Source organism: Apteryx mantelli, chromosome 2 (assembly GCF_036417845.1).
Source record: "Apteryx mantelli isolate bAptMan1 chromosome 2, bAptMan1.hap1, whole genome shotgun sequence".
NCBI lineage: Eukaryota > Metazoa > Chordata > Aves > Apterygiformes > Apterygidae > Apteryx > Apteryx mantelli.
In genome coordinates this window covers 143,027,786-143,044,976 of record NC_089979.1, presented here as the reverse complement: position 1 = coordinate 143,044,976, position 17,191 = coordinate 143,027,786, and the positions used below count along the sequence as shown (strand labels likewise).

Here is a 17,191-nt window from a genome sequence, read left to right as displayed (position 1 = left end):
TTGTCAAATAACAAAGAATACGGTATATCACTGCACTTTTAAGAACCGGCTGCAATATGTTTTTTTAAATAATTTATCTCACAAATACAGCATATTGATATTTCCTACTAACTTCAAACAAATAATAAACTGTTATGTCAGCTCCTGCACTCCTTAAAACATCAGTCTGTCATATCCCTTCTGCCATATAGGATTTATAACATGCTGATTCACCAATTTTTTACAGTTTATGCAGCTTTTTTCATCTTGGGTTTGGAAAACTTCTAAAAGAAACACTTAAATGTTCCTTTTTCCCTCGAATTCTCCACTTGAGAAAAGAGAATTCTCCAAAAGAAATGCCTCCTACTCAGTTAATTAAATTATCTGTAGGTACATGGAAATAGTCTAGAAATAAAGCATACTCCTGGGTTTTGAAGGCTTGGATTAAAGGTCATAATCCAACTTGGCATTACTGTAAAGTTAGATTCTTTCTGCTTTTTCCATTATTTTTTGCTTCAGAAAAATCTCAATGTACGTATAATTTTCCTTTGTGTTCTATCTCCACTTTGCTTGAAATATGTTCAAAATTCTTCTTCTGGAAGGCATGGATAATAGGTAACAGAAGTACATTTTTTGCATCCCCACATGGGCCAACATCTGGAAAAATTAAATTTTTACGGTGTTTCCATTTAATGCCTTTGTGATCTCAGATTGTTACTATTATTCTCTCCTTGTTACACAGGTGAGCCCCATTTTACCACAAAGGTTCCTCATACCGCAAGAACTTTTAGGATTTACCTCCCATCTAGTCCAGTAGCCTTTTCCAAGGCACTTTAAGCTGGATCATTACTAAATATAACGACAGACTGCTTTTTGGCTGCGTAAATAAAGATCCTCCAACACAAACCCCAAATCAAATCACTTTCTGACTCTTTTCCTTCCACAATTCCAAAAAGTCACAAATTATTCTGTCATGAATCTGTAATCAGATTTTCCTGGAGCTCCATTCACATTTGAGAAATATGTTTATTTTCATGACCTTCCCTAAATTAATTTTTCAAAGCTTTTCTCAGATTTCTCTCTCCTTGTTTCTTTTGGTGCTTTTATACTTAGTTCTCCTCTTTCAGCTGAGCAATTTGATTTTGGAAATATTGATGCAAATGCTTAATTTAGTAGTGTAAGTAATCTCATTGACTTCAGTCAAACTGTTAAAGTTAAATGTGTTCAGGCTTGTAGGATTTCTACCATAATGGTATCTCCATAAATATTTCTTTTCAAAGGGAGTGAGCATAGGGTGATACGCTTTGCTTATAAAAAGTAATTTCAAATGATGTCAAAATTTGTAAACCTGCAGAGAAGGCATCAACAGCTTGGGAGATGCTTTTTACAGAAAGCAAAAATGAAATTCTAAAGGATCACTTTATAACTGTTGGACAATCAGGGAAAATGACAGTAATTAAAAATGCATTTGAAAAATACTGCAAAACTGATTATATGAATTGCTACTAAATTATCCACCCTGTAGCAAACCCATATTTAGGTTTGAATATTCATCAAATAATTTTAATAAGTTAGCATCTCAAGGACAAGGTTATTAAATTCCTGTGCAACAAATAAAGCTGAATGATTAGGATTATTCTGACTTCTCTCATATGTATCTCGCTGCTAGCCCAGCCCCAAACCATTGTCAGACAATCGCTGTCTTTTTAACTGTAGCATACCTTCAGTTTTTCAGAGGTGAAAGAGTTGCACAGAGTATAGTTGGACCAAGTTCGGTTGCTCTCAGGATGTCGGAACCAGTTTCCAGTTTCATCACAATATTTTGAAGCCCTTTCTGAAGATAAATTGCAATAATAGTTACTTTAGCATGTGCATATAATGCCTTTAAGCATTCATCGAAAATAAGTAACATGTTTGAAAATAAAACACCTGTGTAACAAAATCCAAAGGATTTTCAGCTTGTCCAATTAATGTATATTTTTATGTTTCTTTTTTTCCTCACAGAGATTTATCTGTCAATGTCCTTGTCTTTTATCTGTCTCCTTTGGTCTTGAATGAATGCAGTAGAGCATAGCTATCAGCCTTCATTCAGAATCAATCATTTCTGTGATAATAATTAATTTAAAGAGGCTCTTAAAACTGTTTATGGAAGAAAAAGTAATGTTAAGCTCAGACACAGAACCTGTACAAGGTGTACACATGAAACACAGTGGTGTCTGCATATCAACAGTTTTCATGCCAGCCTACAATATTAACATTGGAAAATGGATGCATGCACTTGCTAGCATGTAAATCAAAAGTTTTTGGTTTCAAATTTTTTTTTTTCATTCACAAGAAGACACTGCTATCACTACAAACACAAATGGACTGAATCTTGTAGCAGGGTTTCATGTGTTACAGGGAATACCTGACCTAACGAGAAGCCATAAGTGAAACTAGCTCTCATTAGTCCTGACGCGATGCTCTGCAGCTCTCTGCACAGAGGTGCCCTGGAAGACTGAGCTGGGCAAACATTACATATCGTTACAAAGTGCCACGGTGGTTTGAAACAGTCTTTTGAATCAATAGTTAAAAATATTGTGTGGTGGAAGTGTAGCAAGCAGTGGTTTAAAGTGGAGCCCAGGAATTAGAGAAATGGTGATATAGTTCCACTGTTAGTACCGCTTTTACGCAAATGGGTGAAGAGTCCTGCCCAGCGTCTGTGCTGGCTACAGCCTGCCAGAGGCCAGCGGGAGCACTTTTTATTTGCCCTGAGACTGTAAAGCATGCAGACATACAGAGAAGCATACTTGCAATGGAAGGACGCTTTGGCACAGGTCCCAAGTGTTCAGTTTAATTTCAAATGGCTGCAGAGTGCTCCGTTTAAATAATCTGATGTTTTTGGCCTCACCACGTGTGCATCAGGGGCTGACTTCTGCACCACAGGTAGCTCTGACATCCTTTCCTAGAGCTGTGCAGTACAGATAGCTCATCAGGTTCGTGTTTCTTTGTACGTGTCCTTTTACTATGGTAGAGGGACTCTAAGGATTTCAGAAATATATAGCTCTGACTAGGCTGAGGGATGTCTGGAAGCACAGATGTGTGCTGTACATGTGTCCTCTCGGCCATGCATTAATTTCTGCCTGGGAAACCCTGGAAGCTGAAGCGCAGGCAGTCACTTCTAATCACCTGTCAAGATCTGGACTTGTTCCTTTGGCCTTTACTCAAACTTAGCCACATGGGAGTCAGTGAAAAGTCTGCCTGAGTAACAAAAGCAGGAAGTGCATAAAGTCAGAAATGTTAATTAGTTGATGTTTTCTTAGATAGTGGTACAGTTTTTTTTATTTTATGAAAACAAAGTATTGCAAGTTTGACTTTTTATATAAAAGTACAAAAAGTCTACCTTGACTTCCCTTCACCTATTTTATCTTTATAACTGTATTGGTTCTATACATACCGTATGAGCATTTCCAGTCACAATACTTTTACAGAGCCAATTGCCATCTGAACACAAGCCTTTTTTCTGTTCAAGATGTGCATTTATTTTTCTTAATGATGATTTATGATCCTATTAATTTGGAAGATTCATATTCCCTCTTTATACCCTAATTAAGAAAAGCTATTGATCATACCGGCAAGGTGAAGTTTGTATAAGCTGTGCTACCTTCCTCTGACTAGAAATAAACTTTATACAGTACCATTGCAAAAAAAGGACAATTTAGTCATCCAGAAAATAGCATGCTGTTGAAATTAGTGTGAGTTTCAAATCATTTTGGGGAGGAGGGGGGGACTTGTTGAAAATCAATACGTGCCTCAACAACGAGAGGAACAGCACATGTTATCTCAGCCTTCCATCACTTCAGCTTGAAGATAATCTTAGACTGCCTGTGCAGCAATGTTCCCCTTGTACTCTTTGCCAGATACTATCTAAAGCTGGAAAAAGTTTTCAGTCACAGATAAAGATTAATGGTTACTCTACCATGGAACACAGTGTACAAACATTGTACCTACTCTCCTATGTACTGTGCAATGTACATGGCTTTTGTTAATATGCTATAGAGCATAATGCTGATATCATCTATCATCTCTGTACTTTAACGTCTAGGTAGGCTTTCTGCCTCAGCTCGATATGGCCTCTGTAAATTAGAGGTAAATCTGTTGCCTCATACTTTTCCTTGAATCCAGACAGACATAGCTGAGCCTAGTTTGGAAGCTGCTTGTGTTGCCACAGCCCACTAATTTCTTACTGTGATGTTATCACAATATGGGATTGTGATAGACTCGCTAACCATGATGTATAACTTCTTACAAATTTTCTTTGTAAGATGGTAGTTAATTTGATAAATGGCACTGGCTAAACTTCAGACGAAGGATAATTTTTTATGTTACTGTTCTCTGCTCTTGGAGGATTATAAATAAAGAGAATCAGTCTTGGGCACCTGTGTCTCCTCTACTCAGGGTAACCCTGAGATGCGATGGGCTTAGTCAGTAGGACTGGCTTTTGAAGAAGTTGACATAAGAAGCTGTAGTAAGCTCTGAAGAAATGCACAAATGTGTAAGGATGGGTAAGACAATATTATCAAGGGAAAATAGAAGTATGTATTCTAAGATTATTAAAATATTATGCGAACAGTAATCCTCTAGGTTGTGACTATGGCCTATCAGCTTGGATCACTTGGGTATCACATTATTCAGTGTAGGAATTGTGATGTTGGGTGGGATTCATCTCACCTGACTTTAGGTACCTTAAATTATACATTTATTCAAAGGTAGTTGTGCAGGCTGTCTGTAGTTCCCTGAAATGACAGACACTTTAAGAGTTATCTGGGCACCAGATGAGAAAAATCTCACCCACAATGAAAGTTTCTTGGGAGTACTAAAATGTCTAAAAATATTAACTAGTAAGAATAATTTTGCATGGGGTTTGAGCTACCGATAGTACTTTTATGAATCATATTTTCATACAAAACTCAGTCATTTATATATAGCAAATATCTTACCCCAATGAGTATGAAATAAACATGACACTTCTATCAGTCACTTTTTTTTTACAATTAGATCAACTCTATGGCTAGTAGATGCTAAAAGAGTCAACACCTTTTTTTTATTTTTGAATTATATGTTGGTGGCTCACAGAAGTTTTCCTCTGTTGCAGTGAATGCTCAGCACATACCAGACACTGGATTGTTTGCCATTCTTTAGATAGAGCTGTATAGTACTTAGTTTTTCAGATGAGGAATTGGAATTGCTGATACTTCTGTAGCACATCTGATTTACTTATATCCTTGGTAAAATATCTAGAAGAAATTATTTCAAAAACAAAAAAAATCTGATATAACACAATGGAGCCCCTAGAAAACTTCAGCTCCAGGGTCCTATAACTGAAGACTGATATTATCAAAATGCCTCAGTCAGTAGAACTGGAATCTGTATAACAGAGTCATGTTGTGCACTGTGGAGATAAGAAAAGATGTTTAAAATGTAGCTATCAAGCTTGCTAAGAAGCAGGATAGAAACACACAGAAGGGGAAGTGGAGAAAGAAGCAGCTGGACAAAGAATCCAGCTGAAGAAACAGACTTGTTTTATTTATCACTGTCTAAATGATGTCACTTCAAGACAGCAAAATAGGACCTGCAGAAATTCAGAGCTGAATGTTTTTTGTCAGAGCAGATAATATCAGATTTTGTGGCAGGAAGAGAAGGGCTATCCAGGGCACAGTTCTCCCTGCGTGGCTCAGTGCACTCTAGCAGGTCCCTGTGGCTCCAGGGCACCTGAGGCTGCGTCCTCCTGCCTCCAGCCAGGGGGCTGCGGTCAGGATGCTGCCTGAAGTGGGAGATACCTGTGAAAATGGCCTCCCTGCCTGCCCTGAGCCAGGGGTGTGGGATGGAGCTGGCACCCAGAAGGTCTCTCTCTTTCTGGTTTGTGTAAGGTCATGATTTCTCATCTGCAATGACTGTGCCTGTCGGTTTGGTATCTTACTCAGCTTCATGCATTTTGCCAGCTGAGGAAAGGACCTGTCTGTGCCCATCATATCCAATCTCTTGTAGCCACAAGCCATCGGTGTCATAGCTGCTATGTCCAGAAGGAGCCACAAGAACTATTCGGTGTGTTCCCCCTCTTCTGCACAGGACATTTATCCTCCTCTGAAGATATTTTTTACAGAAGACAAAAGGTTTCAGAGACTGCCAAATGGCACAAGAAGAGAGTGGCAGTGAACAAAAATACTGCCTGTGCCTTTGCCATCTCCACTGCCAGGGTGCTCCTCAGATCCCAATAAAAGTAGGGAGTGAACCACGATCCATGCTGCAGAGTGAAAGGACCTCATTCCTTCCGGTCAGTGTCAGAGTAATAAGGTAAGGCTCTACTTCCATGATTTTCAGTCACAAGGGATAACAAGATATTAATCCTCCTCTGATGTAATTGCTTATGTATATATATATGTTTTTGAATTGTCATTGTAAAAACTTTGCTCTTGGAGCCATGTGGAGAGTTATGAGCAATTAGTTTGTAATATGAAATCAAAGACATAAATAAACCCAACTAAGCAGAGAACTGAATGGAGCTTTGGTAAAAGTGGCCTTGGATCATTGGGTGAGCCAGCTGCCTGTGAGCCAGCCAGGCTAGCTTCGCGTTGGGTTGTTACTGAGCTTAACCATGTGCTTTGCCAAAAGAGGAAAGGGAGTGAAAATGAAGTGAAAAGGTGTGACTATCATAATGCACTTTGTACATTAGGCTGTATTGCTATATGTGATTGAACCAAATTCATCCTGACCATGAGCAGAAAGCTCGGATAGTGAGGTGGGTAATATAACATTCCCCTACCATAAAGCAAACTGCCTGTGCATTGCATGGGGCAATGATGATCTGCACCTCATAATGCCCCCAGTAAATCCATCTTGGTGGAAGGCCATTATATCCACGATATATTTTCATTCTATTTTATTAGCAAGAATATTACCAGAATGAATTATGTACTATATTCTTATCAAATGCAATTCGTATCATTTTCAGCATGACTGAGAATTATTCCAAGGAATTACACTAAAGATTAACCTCGATAAAATATGAATATAAGATATAATTCAAGGGAAACTGTATATGATATCTGAACATGGGAGTATAAAATCCAGCCCTGCTCAGACATTCACAGACAGGGATGATGATGAAGTTCCTGCTGTCACTGGAGTTAACCCAGTAGGTCTCAGTATGTTCTCCCAAAACACTGATTTGTTTTTATGCATTATCATATTGCGCATGATGGTCATTGTGAGATAGAGATCACTGCAAAAGGCAACAGTTGTCCCAGCTTGTAGAGAGGGATTTCTGTATGTTTGTTTGCTTTAAGATACTAATTTCCTTTCATGGAATAGATCTGCATCAGGTGGGAAAAGAAGTGTAGGAAGCCCTAGCTAATTAAACAGACTAGATTATTACAGTGGTCCTTTCCTGTTTCAGAACTCAGATTTCTATTTAGTATGAACTAATGTAAGTTCAGTGAAATAAGTGGAATTACATCAGGTTGAGTTGGTTGTGAAGCTGTCAGGCAGAAAATGGACTGAGCACTAAGCATGCTGGAGCTCTCATTTTGCTTCTGGGCCATTTTTGCCAGAATATGATTTCACCTTATTTACTTTCTAACATACTGTAACAATTTCCTCCAGAATATGATTTCACCTTATTTACTTTCTAACGTACTGTAAGAATTTTCTCTTGGCATCGATACTGGATGTTATTGGGGGTTTGGATATGGAGGTCTGTTATATAACATTCACAGGTGCAGATGGCTTGGAGGATCAGACCTTATGTTGCCTGACATTGTTTCATTTTTCCGGTTATGAATGAAGTAAGTATCAAAGTGCAAAAAGAAAGCTTGACAAAGAATTTTTTTCTAGGACTCAAAGTTATATATGGCCCCAAGCAAAAGAAGCTTAGATATCAGTGGTCTGATATATTCTAGTTTTGCAGATTGTGCAGCCCAAAGCAGCACAGTACGAAATACTTGTTTTTGAAGTCAATGGAGTTACCTGCATATCTAAAATATATGCTGAGATGGTTTGATATCGTGGAGCCTTAGTGAGAAGGAAATCTGACAGGCACTGCAGTTTACACCTTGTAAAACTATTGTTCTTTAGGATTAAATTTCTGTTTCTCAGAAGCAAATCTAGCTGTATTTTGCTTAACAAGCATAAATTACCAAAGAAAATAATGACTTGTGATACAAAATCTGACAGACTTTTCACAAGATGGTTGAACCTGTGCTTTTGGTCACCTCTAAGTGGCAGCCACTTCCATTAGCAGTTGGAAGATTTCTAGTCACCACAAAATTTTGTCTCCCTCCCACTTTACTAAATCCCCATGTGACAATCAGGCATCTGTAAAGCAAAGGCCGACTACCTGCTGTTTTTATGCAGTAGCTGTAATACATGCTGGGGTACTTAATAGATACTCTAGGAAAGTGACTCTGGCTGAAGCAGGAGCTGCTGAGCTGCCACTGTGTCACGGAAACAGTGTCAATTGACTAGGATGCAGGCAAAGAGGCAGACAGAGGTGTTGACAAAGGAGCAGAAAAATGTGTCGGGGGGGAAATGCAGGTGCTACAGTATTTGTCAGTACGTCAATATGACAAATGAAGATATTGTTCCTAAACAGGACAGCAGCAAAAATAGCAAGAAATTACCAGAGGCTTTTTTTTTCCCCTGTGGCTGTGTAGAGATAACAGAAATTTAAAAAAAAATTATAAAATATGCAAGCTTTAAAAAATGGGAGAAAGAATAACAATAGTACCTACACAGTGAGGGCCAGATTCTGCAGCACATGTGTAAGTACCTAAAGGAGTCATTTGCAATCAGCTGGATGAGTCACAGACCTCAGCATTAATAAGCATTAATAGAAAGAGTGAGGTGCTTTATGGATGGTTTAAAGTGTTACTTTGAAGAACGTTGTTGTAATGGAGAGATTGGTTCAGAACAAGGCTTTGGAGACAAGAAGGTTGGTGGAAGAGCTAGTAATAGGTGTCCTGAGAACTAGGGGGAGAGTTGCTCTATTATCACTCTCATTCATTGTGTGATGATGATCTAAAAGTTGTGGAGAGACTTCTGGGACTTCAGAGCTGTCCAGTCTGCTGAACGTGGGCACTTCTGTTAGAGAACTGAATGAAATTTGTCCAATTCTTTCAAAATACTCTTACTAGCATCTTGTGTGCAAATAGCCTAATGGTTAAAGCATTTGTCTGTGGAATGGGAGACACAGGTGAAAGGCTCCCCTTAGCTGGAGGGGTCTCAGCTCCCATCAGGGTGCATCAGGGATTAGTGTGTGAGATTGACCCTGCAGCAAGACTCTCCAATTCCCTTTTGAAACTATGACAATGTATAGAAAAGAGTTCAAGAATGAGCATGTCAGAAAGTAAACAGGGACACAAAAGACAAGAATTTGTGATTCAGTGCTCAAGAAGTACGCCAGGAATGTTGGTTACCGTAAGAATTGTGCTGTAGGTTTCGGGGTATTCCATAAGAGCATATTCCCATGCAGCCTCACTCACTTGCTTTCTGGGACAATGAATCCTTCAATCTTTCCTGTCCAGTGACCATTTTCAGTGAAAAGGGGGAGGTTCCTTCATCCAAGTGAAGATGGGGATTTGAATCCCTGCAAACTGGGACTGATACTGAAATATCCCACCTGCTGGGTGAATTCTCTAACCACGGCTAGCTTGATTTTTAAAGATCAGAAAAATTGACAAATCTGGCTGCTACTACAAATGGAATTCAACTAAATACATGCTGGGTCTGATCCAACATGGAAACTCCTCTGTTTCTAAACAGGTAAAAAGCTCACCCAAACCAAAAGTTTAACTATTGGACTGGATAATTAACACTTTATCTTACAGCTATGCAGTAGTCTATTTACTTTCCAATCAGGCACATAAATTTTGTTTTAACCTTGTTGAAAATATTTAGATATATATGTTCCCCACAGTAATTTTTATTTGCAATTGGCAGACTGTGTCTGTGCTTGATCTAGCACATTGTAGCATGAAACACTGCCCATAAGCAATATGTCCTGGGTTTGGAACACGCAACTGTATCTTTTGTCAGATAATATGCTTTGTGGCATTTTAACTGTATCTAATATTTCCTCATACCTATTTATCAGCATTATCAGTATTTATCAGCAGCAAAGGTAACTAACCTTGATTTTTCCTTTCATTTGCTTTTAAATGTTCTTGATTTACTTCTCTTAGTCTAAAAGGCTGCAAGTATCTGCATGAAGAATTCAATGAACAACAGAAGCTCTGTGGCTGAAAGAACATTATTTCTGCTTGCTTTCTTCCATAAAACTGTCTTTTCCAATAAAAACAGGAGAGAGAAAATGCTGATATATCTTTCATGCATAGAATAATATTTTCAGCATTTTCTCTTCATCAGAAAAAATTAGAATTAAGTTTTAAAAACTGTTTTGATATTGCTACTAAACAGTCAATGTTTTCATAAAATAGATTTCAGAAATCCATGAGTAAAATTTATATAAAAATAAATGCATTTAAAATGTTTTTAAAATTAAAATATATAAATTATGCAACCCAATGACTGTATATGTTTTCATTTCAGACAAACTCTCGGAGATTTCATAATGTCACAAAAATGCCTTTAGAAACATGCTTACATTTAATAGCATGAATGTTCTGAAGGCTTCTTTTGAAAGATAATATGATGAAAAGTAATACTCTACCAGTTGGATCAAAGTCTGGAAAATAATCTGGACAATTCTGAGCAGTGATTCTTCCAGCAGGTGTGTCATCCCAGCACAACCATCCGTCCCAGGTTCGGTTACAGAACAAACCTAGACATTCAAGAGGAATTCAGCAGTTAATTTAATAGTCATTTTGAACACATTCTGTTCTACTCTCCCAAGGAACAGTGGCATCTGCAGATAATAAAGTGTTTTCTTTTTGCAATAAAAAAACCTTGTTATTACTACACTTTGAGTGACCTTCACATGCTACAGGGTACTTGTGGTTGCTGACCTGTCATCAGTGGTGTTAATTTTACTGGAAAGTAATGTTTTAAAACCAGTTGAATTGAACTTTGAATGTAGGTCTGATCCTATAGATTCCTGGTCCTGATTCCCATACCTTTTCAGCCCTAAGCACATGCAATAGTGGTGAAGGGGCCTCAGCTGCCTGGATCCTTACAGACATCCACACTTCATTTCACTTTCTGCTGTTCAGCAGGTCTGAAGACCAAGTCTTTGAAATGCAAAGTTAGGAAGAGCTTGCAAGGCTGTCCCACATAAAGGCAACATTTGCAAAGACTGGTCCCTGTAAGTTTGTTGCATTGCCCAACGCTAAAGATTAGCGTGTGTCTTTAAAGTCATGGCTTGTGATACCAAGACCACAGGTGGGCTGTGATAACTTGTAGATCCAGTGAAGTGAGACATAAGATCAAAGGGTGTTTCCAGCTATCTGCAACAGGCGAACTCTGCCCTCTGAGGTTGCCTGGGGAAGGCACATAAATCCTGTCCTCGTCATGCCCCTTCTGGGAAGGTAGCACTGTCCAGGCTATGTCCCCTACTAGCATTGTTCCCAGCCCCCGAAAAGATGAAGAAGAAGAGAAGAAAATATCCTTGATTTTGTTTTTCCCCACCATGCTAGAAATACATTATACAGCTCATTCCTGATTCCCATTACAGAGAGGTTACATACTGCTTAACTGAAATTGTATGATAAGACTGTTTGCTGTAACACACTTGCCTCAGTCATTGCAGATTTAGTCAAGTAACACATTTGAAAAATTGTACTTCTTCATTATTTCCCATTTAAAATCAGTTTATACTGGAGAAAAGATATTTATCATCATGACTATCAGGTCAAAGAGAAATACAGGGAGAAAACACATCTTGCATTTTATCCTCTGGTCCCAAGGGAGTTTTAGAATTGCTGTTATGATCATGTAAGTTGTTTTTGAAAGACTCATAAGGAAGTTAGTATCTAAATAGCCATTGAAAGTTAATAAAACATAGGCAGCTAATTGCTCCTGGTGCCTTTAAAATGATCCTCAGATAAGCTTTCTTCTTTAAGCTTTCTTTAAGAAACAATATTTACAACAGATTTAGAAAGCTGTAAAAAGATGCCTGTTATTTTAAATCAAAAGAGCTTTGGATTAAAAATCAAAAGCATAAAACATTCTAAATTAATGTTTTCCAGGTTAGTTTATAGCAAAAAAGATATTTTATGAGGACTTTTTCATCATTAGCTAAGATTTTATGGACATATATTTTCCCATTGCCAAGTTAAATGTGCTAATGCTACTTGCTCAGGTCATTAACAAACCATGATATCAGCAGTTTGTTATCTTTCTTTCAGGCATTCTCATGTTCTGCTCTGGCTTTGAGATATAGTTGAAAGACTTTTAGGGATTATTTTGTAATATCAATGAAAAAGATGAGTAGAAAATGGATGCAACTTGAGCATTGTATCTGAGAGATACCGCAGAGTGAGTTTGTTAGGAATTTCTGGCTTTTTTAAAGTCTTTGCTTTGCCTTATAAGGAAAAAAAATTCATTGGTGTTGATCTATACATTGTAGAATGTGTCTTTCAAGGTAGATAAATGGATATAGATACTTATTTTTAGAACTGGTGCAGGAAATAAGCCAGTATAAGCAATAAAACAGAAAAGGAAGAGGAGCAGAATACTGGTTTGCAACTGGCTGAAAAGATTACAATTTTGGATGGATGGGGAGGGAGGGAACGCAGCACCGTCCCAGAGGGATGGTCAGGTGTCAATCAATTCTACCTTCAAATCGGCAAGACAAATGTGTACACATGGTTTGTTACTTCAACCCTGCTGACACATGGCCACTTGTTAATCTGCTGCGACTCGTCTATGTTACACCAACTCTTTGGCTTTTGAGTGTGAGACTGTGCAGTTCTCTGCAGTTCATACTCATCAACTTTGAGCCCCAGGATTATGATGGATGTAAACCACCTTTGTGCCAGTACAGAAATTGGCTACTTTAGGGGCTGCGGAGGCCCCAGAAAAAATGTGGACACATTTGGACAGGGTCTCTCAGAGCAGTACCAGCCTTCCTGAGCTTTCCTGGGAGCCTCAGTTAGACAGAAACTCCACAGCTGTTTGTGCTGGAACCTTGTAATTGGTATATCCCTTCAACCAATATGTCAGGCTCTTCTCCTCAGCTGTCCCATAGTTATTCTTTGCATCAGGAAAATTCCCCATCTCATCCCATCCTCTCTTTCAAATTTGCAGGCAAGACATTTAGACCCTTGTTCATTTCCAGCACTTCAGGAGGTATAAATGTTGGAGGGTGGTTAAGGATTTAATTGTGACTTATAGAAACTACAGTGAAAAGATGGCTTCAGTAGTGTTGGCATCATTCTCTAATTGCCCATTATCTTCATTCTGAGATATAAATTAATTAAGAGCATGTTGCGATGAACATAACAGTCCCCAATGGCATCTCTTAAATCTAGCTGCTAATTAAAGGAATGCAAGAATTGCTGTGCTGTGTCAGGTTGCTGCTGATCTACAATAGCTACAATAACTGTCCTGAGGCAACATCTCCCTTGAGAAAACTACAAGGAATTCATATCTAATGAGAATTAGTTCATGCAGGGCAAATGCTTCAGCAACTACTCACATGATCAAGGATCAAAAGAAAGGGGAATCCAGTAGAACTATCCATGGGTGCAAAAATTACGTATTTATAGAGCTGGAGACTGAAAGAGTAATCTGAGCAGATAGTAACTTTTTTCCTTATCAAGCCCAGCAGCTAAAGGCTTGTTTATGTCTGAAACATGAAGGTTTCTATTCCATAACACTATCTGAATACCTGTGGGCTTTTCCCATTATTGGCCTGAATGAAAACCTGTTTAAAGCAATGGGAATCTCTCTATTCATTCCAAAACATCAAACCCTGAGCATCTTAACGTCTAATCATTCTTTGAGTCTTACAGAAATCAGTAAAATCTTTGTGGTAATGAGTTATAGAAATGTCTTTGTTCTTGTATTATTAAAAAAACACATTTTCTACACCCTATTCATTATGTTGGGTACCTTTATCATGTGTCTTTAATATATCTTCTCTTTAAACTGTTACCTCAATCTTTCTGTTCTTTGCTTGCATAAATTCCCACAATGCCTCCAATACTTTCTCTCTAGTTCCTCATAACTCTTTCCATTTTTTTTGTGAGAAAAAGTGACCAGAACAGAACACTCAGTCCCAGCTAGGAATGCTTCTTGATTTATATCATGCCATTGTAACATCACTGTTATTTGCCATTTCCCTTATTAATCTTAATGTGTGCCTCATATTCAGTAAAGATATGTCCTCAGTGGTTTATAAACTTCTTTTTAATAGTGTTACCATTGAATGTGGAATACATAGACCATCTGTGATAGTACAGAGCACAGACAGGTATCAGTCAATACACAAATGACAGTAAAATGAAATGGTGAGGGTAGCAAATAAAATGACACTTATGTTCAAGAGACCATTTGTCACAATTAGGTCTTTGTGTGAGCTTAGCGAAAGGTACCGAACTGACAGTTCTGGAGAATCATATTCCCTAAGCAAGAACATTGGATATTCAAGCTGCAAAACACTGAGCCAGAAATGTACTTCATCTATGCGATGGAGGTATTTTCTGCATGGGGAGGAAGGAAAACCTGTTCACTCCCTGTGCTCATTCTAGGCTTCTTCTTTCTGTGGCTAATAAGAGGATGCTAACTTAGTGTGAATTTGACTACTGTTTACTGGAAGGAAGTGTCATCCTTAGGAAGACCATGTATTAATATACAGAAGAAAATGTTTCTTTATAGTAGTAAATATAAGCAAACATGGCAATATACAAACAGATTTTTTTTTGCTTTTTACCTTTTTTCCTATATGGAGGAGCTCTGTTCATTCTCTCATAGCACTTGAACTGCGAATCTATTATCTTCTGTCGTATGACTGAATTTTCAGTTACTACAGGCTCTAATGTAGGATCAGTGTAATTTACCGTAGAGGTAAGACTTGGAACCATTCTCTGTACAGAAAGGAAAAAGTGTTAGTACAAGTGAATAAAAGGTAGGATAAACAAAGTGAGGATCAGAAATCTCTATTATGCATTATCAAGCACATCTGTTTAGCATTATGATAGGCCTTTTACTGCTTGCAACGGAAATGCTGAATTTTTACTAGTTTACCTCACTATAAATGCAAGATTTTAACCAAGCCCTTTTTAAATCTTTAAAATCTTTTCATCTGGCATAAAAGTCTGCAAAAAATTTTGTATGTATCTCACCAAAGTTACACCCATCTATTTCCTCTTACTGGTACTGATTCCTCTTCAGGCTACCCAGACAATACCTCAGTGACACAGCCTAGAAATTGTCTGATTGTTTCATATTTTACATCACCTGCTTTGAGCTCCTTCAGCTGTTAAGGTAATAGAAACATAAGGCAAAGAGTTTAAACCTCACTGTCTGACCTTAGCTCTTAGGTAATTACCTAAGCGAAGTGTTCCTAAATTTGGGAGTCTGAATGAAAAAGTCCCCTTCAATCAACTGATATCTTCTGACCTTTTCCACTCTGAGCTCCCTGCAGGGCATACAGAAGGATCATTGCCTCCAGTAGGCAAAATCTCAGGTAGATAGGTCAGTTAGAGGAGAGTTGACCTTTTTCCATCCCTAGATGCTTGCTTTGTCTTTCTGTTGCACAGCCCGGGTCTGTGAGGCAGGGAAGCTTTGGTTCAATTCTATTATGCCTTAATCCTGTGTCAGACCACTTCTCCACATGAGGGTGATAGGAAAGGATTAGTCCTTCTGCTTCCACAACCAAAAGCAAAGCTGCTGTGGCACTTTTCCTGCCTGATCTGCTACTTTTTTTTCCTGTAAAGCTGTACTAAAGCCATCACAAACACATACAGAGTCATCTGTAGGCTGCTTTAAAACATGAGACTCACACAAGCACACAGGTTTGATGTTCTTGGGAATCTTTCTTATTCAAAGCCTGGATTTCCCTAGACAACAGTCATGTAAACAGAGTTATTAACATTATTATTTTTGCAATATTTTCCCAGTGTGAAAGGGGTGTCTAGGATTTCTAGTATTCTTCAGATTATATTGGTCACCTTCAGAGCACATTCAAATTTGTGAGATTTATATTGGCACCAAATATGAGTACATAGTTCTTCAAGCAAGCATTTGTTCAAACTGAAAACATGACAGGTTTCAAAGCACAAACATCATTTTATTTCTCAAATTGGTGCTTTTCCTTTCTTTATCTCATCCCACAAACAATTCCATTAATACATTACTTTCTTTTCTATTAGAACAACTAATACATCTTGGTAAAATACATAACAAAGACAATATGTTTGACTTAGACAAAATAAAGTGATTACTTTATCATTATACTTCTGTGCCAAATAATCACAGTTTAATCTTTTTATACTTTTAAATTTAACTGATATTTTCTGGAATCTAATCTAATCTAATCTCTTCTGATACTGACGTTTTCATTTTCTCCTGTATGCTATTTGAAGACCGTGGAGGATAGCAAAGGCAGTTTATATCATTGAACTTTAATAATTACTTGATATAAAATGGGAGGAATAAGAAGGAAGATACTTTCTAGTAGATACAGTTTTATTTATATATCACTACATATTACTGTATATATCTATATATCTGTAGAACTACATATAGCCATATATAACTATATATATGTATATATATATTACTATATAAAACTATATCCAGAGAAGCTTGGATAGAGAAGCTATTTGGATCATTTCATCAGGCCACTCAAGTGAAGAATCAAGCATCTAGAAAGCCAGAAGAATTCAGCAGAAGCAAAACCAAGCATATCTGGGATCCGTGATTCAAGAAAAGATAAAAGAGAATGACTGGAGTCCATAAAGATCATTTAAAGACCAAATGAGCAATGTCCCATATTGAACAAGTGGTGTAGGGAAGTGCAGACAAGTTTCAAAGGATGCCCTTTAGAGGACCTCAGACAGGTTATCCACCCTGAGTCTGTCTCAGCCCTTTGTGTCCATGTACCTCCATGGGCTTTAGTGCTTCCCTGAAATGATCCACAGATATTTCATGCTTATTTTGAATAATACCTGTTTCAAGTTGTTTGGATTCAAGAATAGAATAGCAGTATAATCCAAGAAAGCTAGGGCTTCCATGGGATTGCCTCTGTCATTCCCGGTGAGTTTGGGAAGACGTC

At 37.9% G+C, this 17,191-nt stretch overlaps 1 protein-coding gene across 3 annotated transcripts in view; it reads right to left on the bottom strand.

The window, feature by feature from the left end:
- Positions 1-17,191, bottom strand: part of CALCR (calcitonin receptor) — a 176,235-nt gene that overhangs the window by 55,718 nt on the left and 103,326 nt on the right. For 2 of the 3 annotated variants that reach the window (XM_067291682.1, XM_067291683.1), the window contains exons 3-5: positions 14,846-14,999; positions 10,685-10,795; positions 1,701-1,813 (exon numbers count right to left, since the gene is read on the bottom strand). In XM_067291682.1, coding sequence (XP_067147783.1) covers positions 1,701-1,813; positions 10,685-10,795; positions 14,846-14,999 — 378 coding nt within the window. Of the gene's footprint in view, positions 1-1,700; positions 1,814-10,684; positions 10,796-14,845; positions 15,000-15,917; positions 15,965-17,191 lie in introns of those variants that run through there. The other variant, XM_067291684.1, reaches the window with a different exon arrangement.